Here is a 23,506-nt window from a genome sequence, read left to right as displayed (position 1 = left end):
TAAGTGGAAAAGTCAAACTTTTATCTATTTTTCTGAATTTGGCATGTACCTAATGCACCTGGCTTTTTCTTTTGTGATAGAAAGCAAAGCCAAAAGAAGTATTGTGCAGGTTCGAGATATCTGGATCTAATGTGTCTATCCATGATTGAGTTTACTTATTGGGGATTCTAATATAACTCAATATTGTAATAAAATCTAAAAATAAATGCATGTATTTGATTTAAAATAGACCATATTTTTACACATTTTTTGTGCTTATACTATTTTATTACATTTATTTCACAAAAATTGCCGCATTTATTTATTTATACAAATTAAGAACAAAATTATAAGCGAAAGAAAATAATTAATTTAGTAATTTTATTAAATTATTCATGTTATTATTAATGTATTTTTACATCATAAATGTGAAGTGACAACTAACAATTTGATAATAGTACAATTAATAAACTAATATTAATTAAAGGAATAATTGAAAAATAAAATTGAAATTACATTTTGAATTAAATGTGAACTTTTTTTACGATAAACATTGTGCAAATTTGATAAATTTTATGTTAGAATTTAATTTATATACACCGTTAATATAAATAGTAATTTTATCGTAAATCAATTACAACTATTTTATATAATTAATAATATTTAATATTTATCATAATTATTTATAAATCGATCATATAAATGAATGTAATTTATTGTCTGTCTTAATTTTTTTACATTAACCGTATATAAAAATTAAATTCTAATAGTTATACTATAATATAATTATTATTGTTTTTGTTCTATTGGCTTGTAATGGGCATGTATGCTCTAATTTGAGAATTTGTAGTCTTCTTAACATAGTTTTCGCATTAAAATTTGGTGTAGCAGGTTCTGCTGCTGCTGCTATAATAATAATAATAACAACAACAACAACAACAATAATAATAATAATAATAATAATAATAATAATAATAATAATAATAATAATACAAAAATCTAATTAAGAGTTAAATAAACTTTTATTTTCTATAATATTTTATTTTTAGTTTATATATTTTTCTAGTCTCCAACAATGTATCATTTTCATTTTTTATCCATGCATTTAAAATAGGTATTCTTCCAATTTTTGTAATCATATTTATGGCAACTTCTAATATAAGTCTTGTAGAGTACACAATATTTTTTAACTATTAAATTTAAAAGCTACACCATATTTATTAAAAAACCCACCTACCGTTGCCTTTCACCTATAATCTCACCACTACCTTGCACCTGACCTCTTCAAACCCCTTCATTGCTCTCACCATTTTCCTTATTTTTTCTATCACATCTTCTAATCAATTTTCTAGTCACGACCAATCTTCAAACTCCATTATAGTGATGATAAATAAATGGGAATTACATAAACAGAAAATAACAAAGGAAGCCAAAATTTATTATACCAAAATTAAACAAAAAGATTCAAGTATATTTCAACAGCAAAAGTTAAAAAAGAAACCATAACAAATATACACCATGTACCACATTTGATAAGAATTTGAGATTGGTTCAACTTTTACAAAGTAAATTAAAAAATTTCATAATCATATGATGGGGAAAATGAAAGAGCCAAAAGGATAGTAAAGAAAAGGAGAGGGATCATAGATGTTTGTAGATAAAAGGTTCCCATATCGTAATTTTCTTCATAATGTTTATAGATCTAATTTTTAAGGCTCTCAGCTCATCTACTAACGTAAGACTTGGGAGTGGCATGGAAGAAGACTTGGAGACATTTGTTGTGCATATCACACTTTTAATAATGCCTTACATTAATTATAATTTTTGATGCATAAACATTTATATTTAATTTATTATTTATTAAAAAGATTAATTTTTATAGAGAGATTCTTATAAGAGAAATGATCAAATTACATCATAAAATTTTCAACGACGTTACACCTCTTAATAATATATTATTCAATTAATATATATTTTACAAATTTAATCATTTGATTGAAAAATTATATTGTATAATATAAGGTTTACATAAATTCAAAATTATTTATTATATAATTGAGGTGCATCAAAATTAAATCAAGCGATTTTAAATATAACTACAAAAACAATTCAAAAATTTGAAATGTGTGTGGATTGATTTAAAATTAAAGACAAAAAATGAAAACCGAAAATTATCAATGACTAAAATAATTTAAAAAAAAATAGTTTATGGATTGAAAATGTAGTATTAAAGTTTATTAGAGATTAAATACTTATTTAATTTTAAAAATAATTAAATAATAAGAGAAAATAGTTTCAGAAAAGTCCCACGAAAAAGTAAAACATTTTTTGTTTGGTGAACTGAATTTATTAGCAAAGGCTCGAGGCAAAGTCTCAGTCTAAATTAGTACACAGAAATTATAGTTCTTTGTAATAGTAGAGGAACCTAACTTACACACATTCACCAAGATAGAAAGATAAACATAGATTGGCATTGAAAAAAACACGTTTAATTCACCAAAAATCCATGGTTAGGTTTGTGTGCTATATATATGCCTACGCATAAATATGTCGGTTGTGGTCCTTTGGGCCGTAAAGGGAGAGCGAAAGAACAAGAGTTGGTAAATAGAAAATGGACATCTTGAAACATTGAATATATTTTTTTGATGATATCTTGAAACATTGAATTGAATCATAATGTTAAATATGTTGCACATTCTAAGATTAAAAAAACCAATATGTTGCACATTCTTGCAATTTCTTTACATACTTTCGATTTGATCTTAAATATAATATAAAATGAGTCAATAAAATTAAATGTGTTTCATCTAAATTTTAAATTTTTTTTATTCAACTTTATTTTATATTTTATATTAGTGGTATTACGATTTTTAAATTTAAACTATTGATAAGAGATAAATAAAAAAAAGTTAATTGAATCATTGAGAATGAATTATATCAAGGGTTACATACAGTTGTATAGTCATAAACAACTAACTATGGTAAAATAATTAAATGTAACTAATTAATTAATTTAACTAATTAATCAATAAGATCTTTAATATCTCCTCAAACTAAAACGTCTTTAGTACGGTTCAAACTCGAAAAATATCAAGAAAATATATCGACTAAAATAAATTTGAATTGTCGAAAATTCTGTTGAGACAAAATCTCTCAAATGATTTTAATGATAACAAAATTACTTAAGAGATTATGATTGTGGTTAATGACTAACATGTGCTCTTGAGTGTATTCATATAAGATAATAGGTTATTAATCATTAAGGCAAAAAGAAGGAAAAAGTGATTTTGGCCTGAGGATGGAAAACCCTCGTGAGGATGGAAATTGATGCAAACGTGAGGATGGGCTGCAAGTTGAAAAACTCTAGATTTGGACAATCTGATTTCTCACCAGAACAAATGTGTTTATTCAAATGCATAACAATGTCAAACATGAATAAACAAAGCATTCAAAAGTAAGAGTCAAAAGGTCAAAAGAAAAAGGTGAATATGGCTAGATCTAGTATGTAAAGGATATGCTAGCAAAAGTGAAAGCAACCTATCAAGCATGTGCAAAGGTCAAAGTCTGAACATTTAATGGGCTTGCACGATTTAATTCATAAAGAAGTCAAGTTAACAAAAGGCAACTTGAAACAAGCCAAAAATGGAAGCCAACCTAGACCTTAAAGTCTTCGAAAAATGCAGCTCAGAAACAGCCTTGCACTCTGATTAAAGAGAAAAAGCAAGGACATGTCAAGATCAAAGCTATGCTGCTAGAGGATGGGTTCTGCCTAAGCCTAACAAGCTGAGTGGCAGTTCTGTAATTATGATGAAAACCTTGGATCCTTTGATAATAAACTCCAACGGTCATCAAGGGCTTGGATCTCTATAAAATGCATACAAGCTCTCCATTGGAAGACACACAACACACTTGCATAAAAAGATCAAGTATCTTAAAGCTTTCAAGAAGCAAATCACATCCCCCCTTATTACTTTCTTTGATCCTACACTATATCTTTGTATATCCTTTAAGAAAGTATTAAGTATTTGGAAATTGATTGTAAGCTTGGTGAAGCTTGATAATACACAGTTTGTAATCATCCTCGGGTTGAGGATTGATCTGTTTGAAAGTTAGTGAAATCTCACAAGGGTGTGAGGACTGGACGTAGCCATCTTTGGATGAACCAATATAAAATTGTGTGTGTGTCCCTCATATTCTGCTCCTATTTTTTTGCTCAGCTTAGATCTAACGATTTAAAAATCCCATCCTCGAGCTAGCCATCCTCAGCGAGAGGATAGTTTTTAAAAACACTCAATTGACTATACTTTGTACCGAAAACTTTAACTTTAGTTGATTTTCTTTAATTGCCATAAATATATATAACTTGTTTACCATTTTTTTTACACCAACTCTTTACCTCAAATCCACTTGATTCTCTCTCATTTGCATCTTCCTTGTTCTTTGCTTTAAGATTGCAATTTTCATGTGGTTGCAAGATGTCAGTAGGAATCTTGAATTTGTTCTTGATCTTCCTATAATCTATATTGGACAAGGTTTAGTGAATAAAACAATTTTTCATGGAAATTTTTCTCAAAATGGAGAAAATAATGTTGCAGAATATTTATAGGTCTGATAATATATTACAAATTTAAAATAACCAACCAACTAATATAACTAACAAATCAATTTAACTAATTAACCACTCACATTATTAAATTAATCTATAAATGAATATATCTTGCATCCTTTAATCATCACTGATTAGATCCCTTAGTGTATTGCGGGAGATATGTACAATCTTCAAGTTTTAATGTTGATTTTAAGATGGGCTTTAAAAGTGTGATGGATCAATTTTATAACAATGAAGAATCATTCCAAATTTTAGTGTTATATCCCTAATCCGTTATTATAGCTAGGAATCCCTAACCAAAAAACACGATGAATTAACAAAAATTGTTGGCGTAATAAATTTATTTGAAATATATATTATTTTTACAAATTTATCAATATAATTAATGATATAATAAGAAAGATTAAAGCTTTTATGTTTTCTAATTGTAAATTAAATTCAAGTATTTTTATAAAGAAATCATTAATTCATATTAAAATTTGTGAATGGTCTTACACTAAGGGATAACGAAAACCTGAAATGTATCTTATAATTAAGAAAGGAGGGAGTACTTGTTAACAGTAGACACAATCTTTCATTCCATTTTGTAAACTCTCATGTGTTGGTTAGGAGACAAGCAAATGATACAATTCATATGTTTTAGTAAAGGTTGCCCCATCCTTAATTAATTTCTATATTTTTATTGATATCTATTTTTTATTAACAAAAACATATCCATTCATTTAAATTGATATAGAGGGCACTCAAGATAATACAAATTGAAAGTCACTGAAAAATAAAAAAGATGAATATACGAACAAATTCACATCATTCAAGTTAATAACATATAACGATAAAATACCAACAAATATTTTGAAATAATCAAAGTAAATGTAATACTCGTGTCTCTGAATTTGTAGCATTGACGATCATGTCATTGACTCAATCTGTAATGGAATGAACTGATTTGTCATTTTGAACCATGAACATCGTACAAAACAGGAAATTGAAAATATTGCATCAAGATGAAGAACAATACGATGTCGCACACTGACGACAAACTCATCGAATCTATGTGAAAATCACTTATTTAAATAAAAAAGATGAATGCTTATTTCGAGGTAAAAAATGTTTAAAATCGCCCTTCTTTAATAAATAAGGAATAAAAGAAAAACAAATTAAGAGAGATGAGAGACTATAGTGGATGCACTAAGTTTTTGGTTGAACTTGTCTCCATCTACATTATAATCAAATCAATGGTTCATATTTTTTTTGATACGGTAACATCTATTATAAAAAATGTATTAATAATTTGTTTTCTATTTTATCTTTAATAAAAATTGAATATTTTTTAGTATATATGATTTTATTATTATTAATATATTTTTATCAATGTCTATTTTTTTCTTTTTACTTAATTAATATGAGAGGTAGTAAAAGATCATATTAAAAATTAAATTACATAATATTTTTCCTAAATCTAAAATATATTATTTTTGTACTAAAATGTACAATATTAATTATATTTTTATAAACGGTATATAGTACTATTGATTAAGATAGATCCAATATTTTGATTATAGCAAGGAGGAGATGTAAAATGTGTGAAAATGATACTTTAATTTGATGGGAAGTTTAATGTAGATTTTTATAGGAAAAATGTTAATGAGAAGTTACTACCTCGTGTGTGCCAAATACTAAAGTGAGCCACCATATAATAAAGCAAAAAGTGGCGATGATTATCCACAAATCTTTGACTTTATAATTATGCTTCAAAGATGCTTTTATTCGATCAAGACACCCGCGAAAGAAAGTTATCTCCAAATTATTGTGTTTTGATGCTCGATTACCCTTTGCTTCGCTATACGGGGTACCATGTCATATATGATGTGAGTAAAATTAAAGAATAATAATAACGCGGTTAATATTTTTTTACTCAAATTATTTCTTATTTATAATATTGGAGAAAATATTGGATATATAATATTGTGAATGATCCTTTAAAGATCTTAGACGAGTTTGAGGGACGTAACAATAACAATAAATAAAACGTCCAACATATCTATAAAAGACATTAACATCACAACTCAACTCAACTCAAAATCTTAAGGTAATGGATACATAAGTCACATCCCTTATATATCTAACATTTTATCCATTTCTACAATCTCTCACTCAATTTTGAGGCACCCACAATATTAGACATTTCATCATAGTCGATCTACTTTTGTTGTGAATATTCCTTTGCTACAAAACTACATTTGAACTTTTCCCTTTGTTTTTTTTTTGTTACTGTTGGTTTTCTCTTGTACACCCAACTAAAACCAATAACCCTTTTTCACTTTAGGAATTTGAACAAGCTCTCAAGTCTTCCTTTTTTTTAAGGGCTCTATCTCCTCCACCATAGCACCCATCTAATTATCTTTCTTGTCTCAAGTTATAGCCTTTCGAAAGGTGGATGGAGCTCTAAAACTTGTAATAAGTCTTTAAACCATATCTTTCTATTGGCTTGACCTTACGATGCTCTCGGTCACATACAAGGGAGTAATCTTGCACTCCACCTAAATTTTAAGTGGTATCAGATTTTAGTTCAACTTGTGGTTTAGGTACTACACGAGTCTTGCTTACTGGTAGTAGCTCAACATCGACCTGAATCACCTTACTGGTGGCAGTCTCTATGTCTGATGTAGATACATTTGTTTCAACATGAACTACTCATCAAACATCACATATCTTCCATTTGCATGTAAAGTGCCCTAGGATATCAGATTATTTATCAACTGTAATATACTTGACATCATTTAATGTTCGCACGTTACCCTCATCTATGACAATTTTAATTTGTCCAATTCTAGTGACAACACATGTTTTATCATCACCCAAATAAATAAAACCAAAATTGTTTGACTTGAATGTGGTCAACCACTCCCTATGTGGTGTCATGTGATAAGAACAATCAGGGTCAAGAATCCACATTTTCATCACTTTCTAGATGAATACAAAGAATATCTCATTCATTTCCAAATTCATCAATTTAAACCACGTTCGCAGAACTAGATGAAACCTATTGTTTGTTTGGACAGTCCCGCATGCAATGTCCAATTTGTTTGCAACTGAAGGACTATGTTGTTTATCAGTTCCTTGACGTAGACCTCTTCTTTTCAGTAATTTCTTTAGCTTTGTTCCTCCCAAGATCTTGACCTTCTTTTATAAATAGACATTCACCTAAAAAAAATTCTTTTGCATTATGTCTCATTTGAGAGTGACACTAAAGTGCAGTAGTAATATCATTCAGCTTGAAAGAGCATTTCCCGTATACAAGATTTGTCACTTATTGATTGAACAAACGTGATAACGACCACAATAGAGTAATAACATTGACTTCATCGTCGCCTATCACCCCAAGCGTCTCCAAAATTGTGATTATTCCGTTGAAGGTATTGACATGTTGTTGCAAATTAGATCCTTCATGCATCTTCAACCTAAACAATCAATGCTTCGTGAACATATTCTTCGTGTGCATTTTGCATAGGTACTGACTTTCCAATTTTTCCTATACCTCATTTGGAGATGTTAGGTCTAGGATATGACAAATCACCTCATCTGATACACATAAAAGAATCATCCACTTCCATAGTTTCCATGAATGATACCAAAATGAGCTATTTCCCCCACATCCCCCATTTCTCCCACAACAATCAGTTGGATCAAACCGCCCACTTGATACTACCTAAGAACCATACTCAACATATAATAATTGATGTAATAAAATAAAGAATATAATTAAAAGATACTATTTTATAGACAAAAAAAAAAAAAGTAATCTTGGTCATATGTATATTCGAAATAGATTATTTAATTATCTTGAGATGGTTAAAATATTGAAATTTATTAACTCCCATGTTTTAAAATAGGTAATTAATGTGCTAACATGATTGCTAATTTGTAACTTTTCATTGTTAACACTCATTGGTGAAATATTTTTCTTTTAATATTTTAGATGTTTTCAATAAAAATGTGACAAGTCTTTTTTAATATAGATTTTGTTGATTTAAGTTGATGTTTAATGCACTTTTTTTCTTCACCATAATTTTATCCCTCAGAGTTTTTCTGGTAAGATTTTTAAACTTTGTATCCCTAAGATTGTTTTTTTGGGTTTTGGTATAGTTCTTCAAGATTTTTATAAATGTATATCTTATTTTATTTTTAATAATATTTTAGAGTGCTGCAGTTGATAAATGATTGACTTAGGGTGCCGATATAGTTAAGATGTGAAGTTAATCATGTGATGTCTTTGCACTTTAATTTTTATTAAAAATCTTTTTAAAGATGATGTGAAAAGCACAAGAGATAGATGTTCTAGCTAAAACATGAACACTACTACAAGTTGACCATCTTGTAAAAACAACCTGATAATTGTTGTACTAATTCGATAAAGATTTATAGTACTTTTGGTCCTTGTAATATGAACAAATTTTGGTTTTAAGTTGTGAATGGCATGACAAAGAAACCAACTTATAGTTTATAACTTATAAGCTATAAGATTTGTTTGATTCATTTGCGATTTTATAGGTTATAGCGTTTTTTTATAAGCTATTTCAAGTAGTTTACGAGCATATAACTAATCATTTTTCTTAATTTTACCCTTATTATTGTAACCAAAATCCTTTTATAGTTTTTATCCTTTTTGAAGTCTTGACTTAGGTCGGAGACAATTTCTTCTTAAACACCACATTAAATTTTTTACCTTTGGTAGGACTTTCATATCCCAAATTTTCTTACACTCACCTTCTACATTCCATTCCTTGATATCAACTATAATATCTTCATAGAGTCTATAAACACTTCTAACTGTGTAATCTCCATCCTTACTAAAACGCTCAATAATCTCCATCCTTTCTATCATGCTCACAAAGATAGTGTCTATGTTTTTCAAATCAAACTTTTTAGTCTCTCAAATATCACATTTGTTCGAACAAAGACAGAAGGGGTGTGATAGATGAAATCGACATTAAGAGAAGGAGTATGGTGATAAAGAGTGAGAATAGAAAAAGGAGAAAGAGTGTTTGTAATGACCGTTTTAGAAAGTTGTGAAATGTATTAAATGAAATGTATTAGAAATTAGTTTTAAATGAAATGTATTAAAAATTAATCATTTAAAACATTTTTTTAGATAATAATTGTGATATTTTACACTTGTTTTATTTAAAAACAAATATATCAAATTAAAAAAAGTTTAACTTTTAAAATAAAATAAACCCTTAATACTTGTTTTTCTAAATAACTAGTGTCAAATGGTTAGCTAACACATTTTATACATGTTTTATTTAAAAAGTAAATTTTAATACTTTTTTCTATACAACCGATGTCATATGTTAGCACATTAGTTTTACACTTACTTTCTATAAAAAACAGGTGTGTTATATTAGATTAAAAAAGTGTGAACAAATTTTTTCTGTCATGGCTTGAACCAATTTAAAGTATTTACAAAATTGGCTTGAACCAATTTAAAATACATCAATCTATGAAAAAACAGGTGTGTTATATTAGTTTTACACCCGAACAAATTTTTTAAATTATTTACAAAATTGTCATGGCTTGAACCAAGTGTATTATCAATGATTTTTTATTTATTTTTTCATTAGTGTGATGAGTTTACGATGAACAACCTCCCAAAAATAAAAGCTGATACGTCAGGGGCCTTGCCAGTTCCAAAATAGAGGTCCCCCACAGATTCCAGCAGATTCTCTGTTTCATCTTGGTCCCGAGTGATTCAATTCTATACCTAAATCACCTCTCACCAAGTTTCACAACATCACCATGTATAACGACACCGTAAATGCACACTCCTTGAAGAGGAAAAAGATATCAACCGTCCGATATAAATTAATTTTATATTGATATCTATAAAAATTGCATAAATGATAATTTTTTTATAAAAAATGTGACAACTTGTTTATACACAATAAGATAAATAATTCATGTTAGATGGCGATATAAAATTATTTTACATTCAATATAAACTATTACACACCTCTATTAATCTCTTAACAAAAATCACGTATGTAGCGTGAAGTAATCAGAAAATCTCAATTATTTTAAAAACCATTTGAGAAACTATGCATATATCACCCAATTTCAATTATTTTAAAGTTGTTCATTGTAATGGTTAAATTCATGTGTCTAGTCATGTTTGTTGGTACGAAATTAACTGCTCTGTTTATTTCATTAAAAGTTACATAATCTTGTAAACTCGAATTTAAATCTATATGATATCTACATTTAATATTGAGATGCTTTAAATAAAATTAATTCTGATAAAAAAAATTCTATAAAAAAAAAAAAAACAAAAGTCAATTTCATATGCAAGAGAAATCAATAAAGAAGGAGGTATATTTATTTTAATAGCAAAAGTAGTCTTAGATTGTCAACTTTAACTTTTTTTTATTAAAAAACTATATTTGTTTATTCATTCAAATTAGGAAAGATTATATAATTCATAATACAATTCAAAGTTTCTATTAAAATACGTCAATCAACCAACTTTAACTCTTGAAGATTAAATAAAATACATCAATCTATTAAATTTAGGCAACAATGATACAGTGTCAATTGCATGACTGTTAGCTTTTGTACCCCATTTAAACTTGTACCCCTCAATTTGTTAAAAGCTCAGTTTTATCTTTAATAAATTCATTCACGTGAGCGGTAAAAAAAAATTACTCCAAAATTTAAACCCTCGTTGAAATTTCCGGTAAGTAATTTTTTGCAACTAAATTTCCGATAGTTGTATTTTCAATACCTGAAATTTCAAATTATCGGAAGCTACCGGAAATTTCAAAAATTTTGAAAAATCCGGTAAATTTTGAAAAATCCGGTAGTTAGTATTTGTTCACCGAAAATTTTGTTTTTTGAAATTTTCGGTAGTTAATCCGGAAATTTCAAAAATCCGGTAGTTATTTTTTTTATTTTTTATTTGAATATTTTTTGAATTTGTTTGTTATTTTGTTTTAATTTTTTTTTTTTGAAATAGAGATGGAAAACACACAACCAGTATTTATAGATTTAACTGAAGCATTTACAACTGATCAAATTTTTGAGTCACGAGAAGCTGTCATATCATGGGCAAGAGAGATAGGTCGACAAAATCGAGTAGCAGTTATCATTACTCGATCAGACGTAGAGACGGGAAAGAGAGGAAGAAAGTCAAAATTATTTATTGGTTGTGATAGAGGTGGACAATATAAGTCAAATAAAAATGACACAGGTACTTCAACTAAAATGTGTGGATGTCCGTTTAAACTTAGATCGAGACCACTGAAAAATGATGAAGGATGGATTATTAGTTTAATCTGTAGACTTCACAGCCATGAGTTAGTAGCTACTTTTGAGAATAATGCATTTATGGGACGCTTAACAAAAGAAGATAAGATACATGTTGACGAGTTGACAAAATATCACGTTGCACCGAGACACATCTTGTCAAATTTGAGAGATCGAGATATGGAGAATGTGACTAGTATCTATTAAATTTACAAGCGACGAAGTACATACAGGAAGAATTTGATGGGAACTAGAACTGATATGCAACATTTGTTGAAGTTACTTGAAGCTGAGAAATATACTTAATGGAGTAGGACTCATGAGGACTCCAACGTTGTGAGGGATATGTTTTGGACACACACAGATTCCATAACTTTGCTTAACATGTTCCCTCTTGTATTGATCATGGATAGCACCTACAAAACCAATAAGTATAGGTTACCGTTGTTTGAAATTGTTGGTGTAACTTCAACTAGGTTGACATTTAATGTTGCATTTGCTTGTATGGATTATGAACGTCAAGACAACTTTTGGTGGGCATTGGAGAAGTTAAAAGAGTTGTTTTTTTTCAAACACGTCATTTCTTCAGGTGATTGTGACTGACAGAGAACTTGCTTTAATGAATGCAATTAAAGTTGTATTTCCATCTTCAACAAATTTACTTTGCCAACTTCATATTAACAAAAATGTTGGAGCCAAATGCAAACAGTATATATTAAAGAAAGACATGCAAGAACCCATTCTTGAGTTGTGGAGGAAAATTGTTTATTGTTCTGAAGAGAAGGAGTACGAGGAACTTTTGCAAGTATTTGAGCAAGCATGTGTCGATAATATTATTTTCTTTGACTACGTCAGAGACACATGGTTGAATCCTCATAAGGAAAGATTTGTTGAAGCATGGACCAATCGAGTATTGCATCTAGGAAATACTACGACTAATAGGTATGTCATTAAAATTTCACATTTTGTATGATATATGATATATGATTTATGCATGATATATGATCATTACTTCACATTTTGTATTTTTTTTGTTTAAATATTAGGGTTGAGTCTGCTCATTGGTCATTGAAGAGATTTTTGGAACACAGTAAAGGAGATTTTTGTAAGGCATGGAATGGTATGAATGACATGTTGAAGTTTCAAATTATTAAGATCAAAGGTTCATTTGAGATAAGTAAAGGTCGCAAAGAGCATATACACAACAATCCATTCTTTGAGAAATTGACTTGGGTGGTATCCAAGAAAGCCTTAGGTGATATTGTTGAAGAATACAAGAGAGTCAGTTATGTCGGTAACGACAAAGATGTGTGTTGTTGTATACTTAGAAAGACTCATGGATTACCTTGTGCATGTGAGTTAGCAGGATACAAGATGAAAGGTGTTCCAATCCCATTAGATGTTGTTCATATACATTGGAGGAAATTAACCTTGAATAGTGATCAAGAGGATGAACAGTTGACAAATGATTCAGAGTTGGACATTACATCGGATATGGATATAATTTGGAAAACATGGAAAACACTTAATGTTGTTGGAAAAAGGGCATTAAAGAGCAAGTTGCGTGAAATAGCATATCCGGAGACAACATCAATGTGTGCACCAGTGGATAAAATAAAAACAAAAGGTGGTGTTAAGAAAAAAAGCAATAAGCTGAAGGGATATGACGTATATCGCGACCCATCATACTTTGAGCATGTTGATACTCAAGTCTCCCAGCAAGCATCCAAACAAGTCTCTCATCAAGCATTCAAACAAGTCTCCCATCAAGCATCCAAACAAGTCTCCCATCAGGTTAAAAAATATTTCCACGAGTTTCCTTCTTTAATTCATCCATATATCGAAGACATAGTTAATGTTAAAGCAGATGGAAACTGTGGATATCGTGCTATTGCTGCTTTACTTGGTTATGGTGAAGAATACTGGAGCATTATACGTCGGCAGTTGTATACAGAGATTAAGTCCGAACCTGATTTATATGCTGCATTATTCAAGGAACGTTTGCAAGAAGTGACAGAGTCTTTACTTGTAACTGAGTTGGAAAACCAAGCTAACGAGAAGTGGATGATCATTCCTGATATGGGTTACGTGATAGCAACAAAATATAATCTCGTTCTTGTTACATTAGCAAAAACTTTTTGTTTGACTTTTTTCCCATTGAGGGGTGCACTTAATGGAGATTTGTCACGTGGTCGTGTTATCAACATTGGTTTTGTTAACGAAAATCATTGAGTTCAAGTTAAATTGAAATCTGCATGTTCGTTACCTCCACTTGCATGGCATTGGAAGAAGCATCGTAGCGATGAGTCTACATCATGGGCTATCGCTTATGCAGGACGTCTACAACATTGGGGTTCTTTAGATTTAGAAAATAATTCAGATTATATGTCTTTGGCAGATGATTGACACTTTTGAGTTGTATGTTGTTTTAAATGATATGATTGACACTTTAAATGTTGTTTTAAATTTAGATGCTTGCCACTTTTAATTTGTATGTTGCTTTAAATGATAAGATTGCCACTTTAAATGTTGTTTGAAATTTAGTCGCTAATAATAACTCTGAATAATAAATAAGTCGCTAATAATAACTCTGAATAATAAATAAGTCGCTAATAATAACTCTGAATAATAAATAAGTCGCTAATAATAACTCTGAATAATAAATAAGTCGCTAATAATAACTCTGAATAATAAATAAGTCGCTAATAATAACTCTGAATAATAAATAAGTCGCTAATAATAACTCTGAATAATAAATAAGTCGCTAATAATAACTCTGAATAATAAATAAGTCGCTAATAATAACTCTGAATAATAAATAAGTCGCTAATAATAACTCTGAATAATAAATAAGTCGCTAATAATAACTCTGAATAATAAATAAGTGGGACCAGCATCATGACTAGGACCATCATCATGACTATGAACAGCATCAGGACCAGGACCAGGACCAGCATCAACATCATAACTAGGACCAGCATATGCAGCAACATAAGGGATCATCCGAGGATGAGATATCCTATAATACCACTGGATGTATCCCTCAACACACTCATGTGGATGTGCAGCTGGATGCAATCTAGCTCAAAGTGATCGTACAAAATTCCGGTACATACTCCATTCAACGTCGACATCACGTGCAACAAGCATCAATGGTGTAGGAGGGATGTGTTGAGTATACTCAAATTGTCGTACGCACCTCTCGGGTAAATACGAAACCATCGTGAAACACCAACGAATGTATCTTGTAAATAATGACACATATTGAAATCGTGTCACAGCGTTCTCATCGTAATTCGGTGCCCAGATAATATCAGTATCCCTCAAAGCATCCAACTTTGCCCTGTAATATGCAACATTCCCAGATGTTTGTTTTGCAGTCCAACGAAACATCTGTGGCATCGAGGAAATATGTTCATCCATATCCCGTTTACAAATATCAGGAAAATGTTCATAAATCCAAGTCTGTAAATAATTGAAATGTAGTAAAATTATTAAGGTGATGAAATAAATATAATAGTACCTGAAATAAAGATAAATATCCTCTAATCTGTTTGGTTGCAAGCAATGTACTATCTCTAAGATAGTCATATAACACAACAAGTGCAGCCGGTCCTCATGCCCATTTACTACAACTTTCAAGATCTTGAAACAGAAAGAGATATTTTGTAGATACAAGTGTAAAACTTTTATCAGCAAGAATGGTACATCCTACCAAATGAAGTAGATATGCCCTAGCTGCACAGTCATATCTTCGTTCATGAAGTTTCTTAAAAAATACCTCTTTCAACCACTCAAAACTATACGAGGCCCCTCTATTGGTCCTAGTCTCAGTGACAGCTTCATCATATGCAACTCCCAACAACTCAACAGCAACAACAATTGTCAAATCTTCATTGACATTTGCGGGAGGTGTGAAAAACTCTCCACTACATGGGATGCTCAAAAGACCCCTGACGTCGTCAAGAGTAATAGTCATTTCATCGAATGGTAGGTGAAATGAACTAGTCTCTGCGTGCCATCTCCCAGCAAAAGCAGATATCATATTACCGTCAATCATATGCAAACTACGTCTTCTAAGAGGACGTAATCCAGATATATTAATCCAATGATCTATTTGAGCAGGTAAATGATATCTAATATCAATTAATTTGTCTTACTTTTTGCCATTCGAAACAACTTTCAAGGCACGTCTATCCTGTTTAATTAAAAATAACATAATTACAAATATATTATAATATTATACTACAAATAAATTATAATGTGTAATAAAATAACCTATACTACAAATATATTATAATATGTAATAAAATAAATTATTTACTAACCTGTCCATTCCACACATTAATTGCAATATGATGCTCATAATCTTTAAGGACAAAAAGATCATAAGGACCTCTAGGAAACATGGGTTCTTCAGGCTGGTGCTGCTGACCATGTTCATCATCAAACACATGATCTTGCTGGGGCTGCTCATCTTGGGGATGCTCATCCTGTTCTGCATCAAACATAGAATTTTGCTGGGGCTGCTCATCCTGGGGCGTTTGCCTTTCCTCATTTCCCTTTCTCCTTTTTTCAACAACAGCTCTCCTATTTGATTGTGTAGGAGGCCGAACTCGCGAATGATCACCACCGTCGGATTTTCCTCCTCTGGTCCTCACTAACAAAATTCAATAAAAAAAAGGTTAAAAATAAAAAAAATAATTACACAGTGTACCGGAAATTTCAAAAATGAATGAAATTTCCGGTACACAAACCGGAAATTTGAAAAATCCAGTAGTTCAAAATGCATACCGGAAATTTCAAATTTCCGGTATTGATTTTGAACTACCGGATTTTTCAAATTTCCGGTTTGCCTTCCCGGAAATTTCATTTTTGAAATTTCCGGTATGCATTTTGAACTACCGGAAATTTCAATCCTCTTGAAATTTCCGGTAAAAACTTTTTTTTTCTGAAAAACTCACTTTTCCGGATTTTTCAAGTGTGGGAGTAAACTGTTTTCATTTTTTCTTATTTTGACTTTTACTGATTTTTTTAAGGTTATTTTAGGTATTTTACTCAAAAAACATTAAGTTGGGGGTATAAGTTTAAATGGGGGGTACAAAAGCTAACTCTCCAATTGCATTGCCTATAGGCCATGCTGCCACAGTAATCACTTGTGTTGGGTCTAGGCCTGCACCGATAAATGGACGTTGTTTGTCAATTTGGAATACAATAACTTAGGTTAACAAATAATTTTAGTGTTTGAATGGGATAATTAGAAATTATAATTTTTAGACAATTTAAATGCTTTAATTAATTTTTTTTTTATTTTTAAATTTTATTGTTTAGATAAAAGAACTATTCTTTTTAAATTGAGTTATTTTATAAATTTCAAAAAATTTGGTTCGAAACTTAAATTCGAAAAAGTTGAGAAACTATTATGAAAAAATTTAGAGACCAATTTTAAATATTTTAGAGATTAATTTGCAAAATTTGAAACATATAGCATCAAAATTGTAAGTTTGAAAAAATTATAGGCACCACTTTATGATTCATATATTATAGAGTAAATTTGAAAAAATTATAAATACCATTTCATCATTCAAATATTATAAAGACCATTTCTCAATAATGTGTAATATTTATTTTAGATCTTGTGTAGCTCATATTTAATAGACTAAAACTATATAAAAAAACTAAAATTAAATGTTCTACAAATTACATTGATCAATTTTAACATAAATAAATATTTCAAAGATTAAACAAATAAATATAAAAAGCATAAAAATAGAATGTTTACAAGAATTAAAAACAAATTTAGTTTTACAAAGATTTAAAATCAAAGTAATATATTTGTAAGAATCAAAATTAATTATAAACTTAATATAGTGCAAACCTACCAAATTTATCATCGAACAACAACAAAGAACAATGCATACTGATAAGTAAGATTCAAAGATACATATGAAAGATTAGAGTCATCATAGTAGATATGTGTAGCTTTGACATTTTTAAATTTTAAAATGTTGTTCACTCGTTATTCATGTTTGTTAAATATATTATTATATTTTAGAATTCAATAGTATATTTTACTTAATTTTACACTATTAAAAACTAGGATTTGATAAAAAAAAAAGTTGAACAAACAAAAAGGCTGGATCAACAATCACATAAATATTATTTTACAAGCTTGCTTAGCTCCCATATTTAGATCCACTATACGAATTTTTGAATTGGGCTTATTTGGATCAGCAACACCAACCTATAAGTATAAACAATGTAATGAGGCCCCAAGAATAATGGTTTTAATTATTATTTTGCAAAAAATTCATTTACTTTTGTTGAGATTTTGTGAAGAAATTAACGTTATTTCTTAAAAAAAATGTTAAATAATTGTTAAAAATGAAAATATTAAAAAGATTTTTTTATAAAAAAATAAGCTCTTATATATTCAAAGATTGATAACCATTGATACACAATATTAATGTATATTTAATTAAATATTATAATTTATTGTTAAACGTTGCTACTGATAAATAGTAAACACAATAAATTATAAAGGGGTATAAAACATAAACTTTTCCACAAAATTCTCCCTATACGTTCGAGCATTAATATTAGAAATTATCTGCACCTTTCTAATAATATACAACGTATCACAACTACACTTTTAATCTCTTTATTTTTTATAAATTTTCTTGATGATAATCCTATTCAAGAGCGGACACTAAATAATAGTTTTTTTTTTCAACATGAATTCAAATTCATGTTCAACACGTTGTGGGATTTTAGCTCATTCCAAACTTCGTTGTAGAAATGCTACCATCTTCATTTTCTCATAAATAGCTAAAAATATTAAAATAAATGGTCTGATGAAAAATGTAGATCCATATATGTACTAGTAGGCCAATCAAGCCGTGCAACCATAACAAATTAGGGAGAGGACTCCAATTTTTTTAAAACAAATCCTCTAATATTTGAATTATATTGATATTCTAAATTTTATACATTCAACTCTTTAGTTTCTACCACTGACCACGGTTACAGCCTATCATACGCCATCATCCACCATAAAATGTTGAAATTTTGAATTTTGATTTTAAGGTTTTGTGATTTTATAGTCTAATTTTTAAATTCGAACACGAACTCTAAAAATATTAAGACGACCATGTGTACTGGTAAACATGCAACGAATAAAAAGAAAAAAAATATAAAAGTTATTTTATTTAATCTTTGCTAAAGTTGGCTTCCAACATTGGATATCTTATCGATATTTAGAAGCTTAAACAAAATACATCAGTCGTTCAAATTTAGGTAGCGATGATATGGCTTCAACAGCATTTCCAAGAGGCCATGAAGCTTCAACAATAGCATCTTGATATTCAATTTCCTTTCCAGCTGTAATTTCTTGCAATGGATCTAAGCCTGTCAATGAATGGAAATAGTAGTCGTAAAAATTAACCACTTTAATTCACAAGAATGGTTACAAAGGAATTTATATCAAAGTTTTAAATATTAGTATATATAATTGTAAATAGCAATCAAATATGGCTAAGTTAGCTTTATTGCGTATGCAATAACATTAAATTGCGGTCATAGAGCTTGATTAAGATATAAACTTACCAAATCCATCAACGAGCAACTCATACTGATATAAAAGATCCATGCATGCATATGGAACTATTTTCTCCTCAACAAGAAGTGGATAAGTCGATTTGGCATCCTCAAATGTTAATGAACAAGCTCTCTTAGCTTCAATCTCGAGATCCAGAGGACGAATTTTGAAGTTACGTGTCTTTGAGTCAACCATACCAACCTAAAATAATAAACAATGTAATTAATAATGCTTAATGAATAACATATCAAATCAAAATAATTGGAAACTCATTCTAAAAAAAAAATAATTGTCAGTCAATTAATCACAACTGTTAAATTATTAAAAATATTTTTTATCATAATAATATTTAAAATCATATACATGAATTATTGTGATATGAAGATAATGTAAACTTTTTTACATAAAAAATGTTATGAGAATTAAACTGTAAATTAAATGTTAAGAAAACATAAACTACATACATCTTCTGGTAGGTAAAAGAAAGATGAAGTAGCAAAAAGGTGTTTTTGTCCACTTCCTCCTCCACCGTTCCATATTCCAGCAAAAGTGCAGTTCTGATAGGGACATGGATAATTCAATTTAAGAGCCTTACGAATTATCTTTTTGCATTTATTGAAGTTGGCCCCAGAAGCAGGGGCAGTGGCCTTGTATTCTTCTCCTGAATATGTGTAGATCCCTTTGGAGAAAAACATAATAACATCAAAACATATTGAAATGTAAAGCTTTTTCAAACTTTTTAAGAAATTAAAAACACATTGAAATTTGAGTGAATTAATCTCTAAAAGTAATAGAGATTAAAAAATTGAAATTAAAAATCATCGATCATATTAGTCTTTTGTTACATTCAATTTCATCTCTGAAATTATCACATAGAAAATAGTATGAACGAAGATTTTTCATATGGTTGCCATGGAAATAATTAATATAACAACAAGATTGTGTAATCTCAAGTTATCAATGTCACTTTTATTATTTATTAACAATAATTTCCCTTATCCTAATTTTATTTATAAAAAAATAAGTGTGTTCATACCATCAAATCCGGCTAAAATACAAGGATTAGCAGAATGCTTAGTGACCTTCAAAATCTCTGCTCGAGAAGCTTCTCTACCAAAGTGTAAGTAACTGGAAGAAACAAGTTAAGAACTCTATAAATTGTCACGTATATATATGCTATTAAAAATTTAATATTTTTTTTATGATCTTTTTTATAAGAAACAATTCGATTAAAATTTGATTAACAAAAGTTAATATATCTAATTTATAATATGGTTAGATCCATTAATTTTTGTAGATCAAATTTTAACTCGAAGTACTTTTTATAAAAAGGAGCCGAGGGAGTATATAGAAAGAATAGATTTAGAAGGAAACCTGTGAACATAGAGATCATATGGTTTTCCCTTGAGTACAATCTTCTTAATGTATGGATCATTTCCATCAGCAACTTTTGGAGCATTTTGAGCTGTTTTCTTTGAGACAGCATATGCCATTTGAAGGGATCCACCTCCAAGGTCCATTACTCCCACTGTTTTTGTGTACTTTTTTCCCAAATTTCCCAATACATAGTTAACTGTCACCTATTAGGAGAAAGTTACAGATTAATATATCTAGCGGATTAACAACTTCAAAAGTGAACAAGATATACTAATTGAAAATTTTACAGAAATTATCTAATTAATTAATGCATCTTGATTATAAAAAAAAATTAAAACAAATCAATGTGAAACAAAAGTTTAGTTTTAATATATCATACCCACAAATAAGAACCTTCTTGAGTTCCATCTATAATAGAAACTGCATCTGGTTGAACAATGAAGCTACTTCTGTTGCTGAGCATATCTCTAACCTAAGGTAATTAAGAAGACAAAATTAATTTTTTCCATAAAAAAAAAAAAAAAAAAAAAAAAAACAGAGCAAGTTAAGCTTAAAGCATTGAAAGCCTAGATCGATCTTGCTGCTAATTATAATTATAAAGTTGATTAAGATAAAGAAATGAAGCTCATAGTTACCGCTTGCAATATCTTTTCCGAAGCATCCCCATCTAAAAGCCTTAAACCTGCGGTTGCCTGTATTATTATCAAGTAAGTTTGGTTACAAATTATTCACTTACTTCTTTTACATATTCAACTAATTAAAACTGATTATTAGTTTGAGATTTTTTTTTTTATCACAGTAATTTGAAACTTTTATATATTAGGTTTTTAGAAAATAGGAACTATAAAATAAAAAAATTAAAAACTTTAAAAAATAAATTATGCTATTTTTCTATCTAAACGTTTAAATTTAACCGGTTGAATCAACTTCAACCGATATAACTCTAGTTGATTTTGATTCAATCAATGTAGTCAGAATCATATCATCTTGTAAATTGATCGATTTTTGATTCAATTAATTGAATCAATTAAACTAAATTTTAAAACATTTTAAAAAAATTTAACCATAAAAGAGAGTTAGGATAGTAGAAAAAATGCACCTAATTTTTTTATTACTTAGTTCAATTAATAGTGTAATTATGTAGTAATTTTATTTTTGTCACAAGTTCAATATTTGGTTGTAGATGAAAGAAAATTACCCCAAGTCTAACGGGTGTTTTGGGGTGCACGTCCTCAGGAATCACATTCTGTGCTTGCTCTAAAAGTGGAATCAAAGAATTTGCAGCTTGTTCAGGATTATCACCATATGCACTCAAACCGGGTTTGATCTACAACAAAACACAAAAGAAATATTAATTAAGTAAAAATAAATTAAAGAAAATTTATATATTTAATTCAAAAATCATTTTTTTATAAATATATTTTTGTTTATATTTTGAGGCGCATAAAGTATGTAGCGAAGAGACTAACTACCAATTTAAATATAATGAATTACAAACATATAATGAAAGGCCAAAAGAATGTTGTTGTTTGTCACCTTATTATAAAACTCAACATCTTTACCAATATGAAGAAGATCTAAGTTTTGATCAAAATGGTAAACATGGACACGGCTTCCAGTGCTACCAGCATCAAAAATAACAGCGTAAGAGGTAATTGTTTCTTGTTTTTGGAATATCTTTCGATTAGTGAGTAGGTTGTTTCCTAAATATTGTGAGGAGGAAGTGATTGAAGGTATTAAGAAGAGTAGAAATGTTATGAGTGTAATTAGGAACTCCATTATCTTAATTAATTTGTGAGCTAGTAATTTCAAACCACTCACACAGCTCCACTATGTAATAATTCATCATTCACACCCACTATATATGTATGATAACGGGAAAAAGTACTGTCATGGAACAATTAATTATTTAAGAGACATGATTAACTCGTTTTTTTCTTAAATTATGTTAAATTTCGCTGTCTAAGTTTGACTAGTTCTAATCAGTGTATAGGTGCTCTGTTATTTTTTATTCTACAGTGAATCTAAACACAGTTAAATTGTGACAAGCAATTAAAACATTTTTCTATAAATGTTTCATACATTTAATTAACCACTTATTAATAAAGTAGGTATATAAAAATTGATATGATAAATACGTTATACTGGTTATATGATAAAAAAAAAAAAAAAAAAAAAAAAAAAAAAAAAAAAAAAAAAAAAAAGTAGAAATAGAGAGAAAATATAGTATTGACTAAGTATATAAAAATTTATGTTGTTGAAATATAAGAGTGGTTAAAACAATAACTAAAAGAAGAAAAAGTAGTACACACTTTTTGTTACACTTTTTTAACAATGGGGGACATTATTTATCACACACTTTTACTAAATAATTATATTTAAGATTAATTATTTTATGATTCTAGAAGAGAATTGGGTTTAGTTGAACCAATCGATAACTAACTAATTAGAGTAACTGTAATTAGTGTATTTGTGGGAATTTAACTCTATCCGATCATCGGATGAAGGAAAAAACAGAGTGGAAGTAACAAGAATTGACGATGTGATGAACTCTAATACATTTATTGTAGATTCTTTGTTGATGGACCCACCACTGCAAGGTCGAAGGTTCACTTGGACAAGGTGTGATGGTTCAATTATGA

General features: G+C 29.1%; 1 protein-coding gene across 1 annotated transcript; it reads right to left on the bottom strand.

Moving 5' to 3' along the window:
• Positions 1-19,066: 19,066 nt before the first annotated feature.
• LOC101499461 (nucleoside-triphosphatase-like) lies at positions 19,067-22,710 on the bottom strand. Its single transcript, XM_004493077.4, has 9 exons — positions 22,401-22,710; positions 22,063-22,191; positions 21,500-21,556; positions 21,244-21,336; positions 20,862-21,067; positions 20,524-20,615; positions 19,952-20,166; positions 19,496-19,688; positions 19,067-19,297 (listed from the first exon to the last, which is right to left on the bottom strand). Exons 1-9 carry the CDS (start codon positions 22,641-22,643, stop codon positions 19,155-19,157), a joined length of 1,371 nt encoding a protein of 456 aa, XP_004493134.1. The 5' UTR covers positions 22,644-22,710; the 3' UTR covers positions 19,067-19,154.
• Between the last annotated feature and the right edge of the window lie 796 nt (positions 22,711-23,506).

The sequence above is a fragment of the Cicer arietinum genome, chromosome 3 (assembly GCF_000331145.2).
Source record: "Cicer arietinum cultivar CDC Frontier isolate Library 1 chromosome 3, Cicar.CDCFrontier_v2.0, whole genome shotgun sequence".
In the NCBI taxonomy this organism is placed as follows: Eukaryota; Viridiplantae; Streptophyta; class Magnoliopsida; order Fabales; family Fabaceae; genus Cicer; species Cicer arietinum.
The sequence above is the reverse complement of the archived record's forward strand: the minus strand, read 5'-3'. Positions and strand labels throughout refer to the sequence as shown.

Excerpts from the sequence above, each read along its gene's own strand:
- LOC101499461 (XM_004493077.4), bottom strand. The coding sequence starts at position 22,643 with ATGGAGTTCCTAATTACACTCATAACATTTCTACTCTTCTTAATACCT. Across the intron at positions 22,192-22,400 it reads ATGTTGAGTTTTATAATAAG|ATCAAACCCGGTTTGAGTGC; the intron begins GTGACAAACAAC and ends GTTTTGTTGTAG. Across the intron at positions 20,616-20,861 it reads TATGATCTCTATGTTCACAG|TTACTTACACTTTGGTAGAG; the intron begins GTTTCCTTCTAA and ends TGTTTCTTCCAG.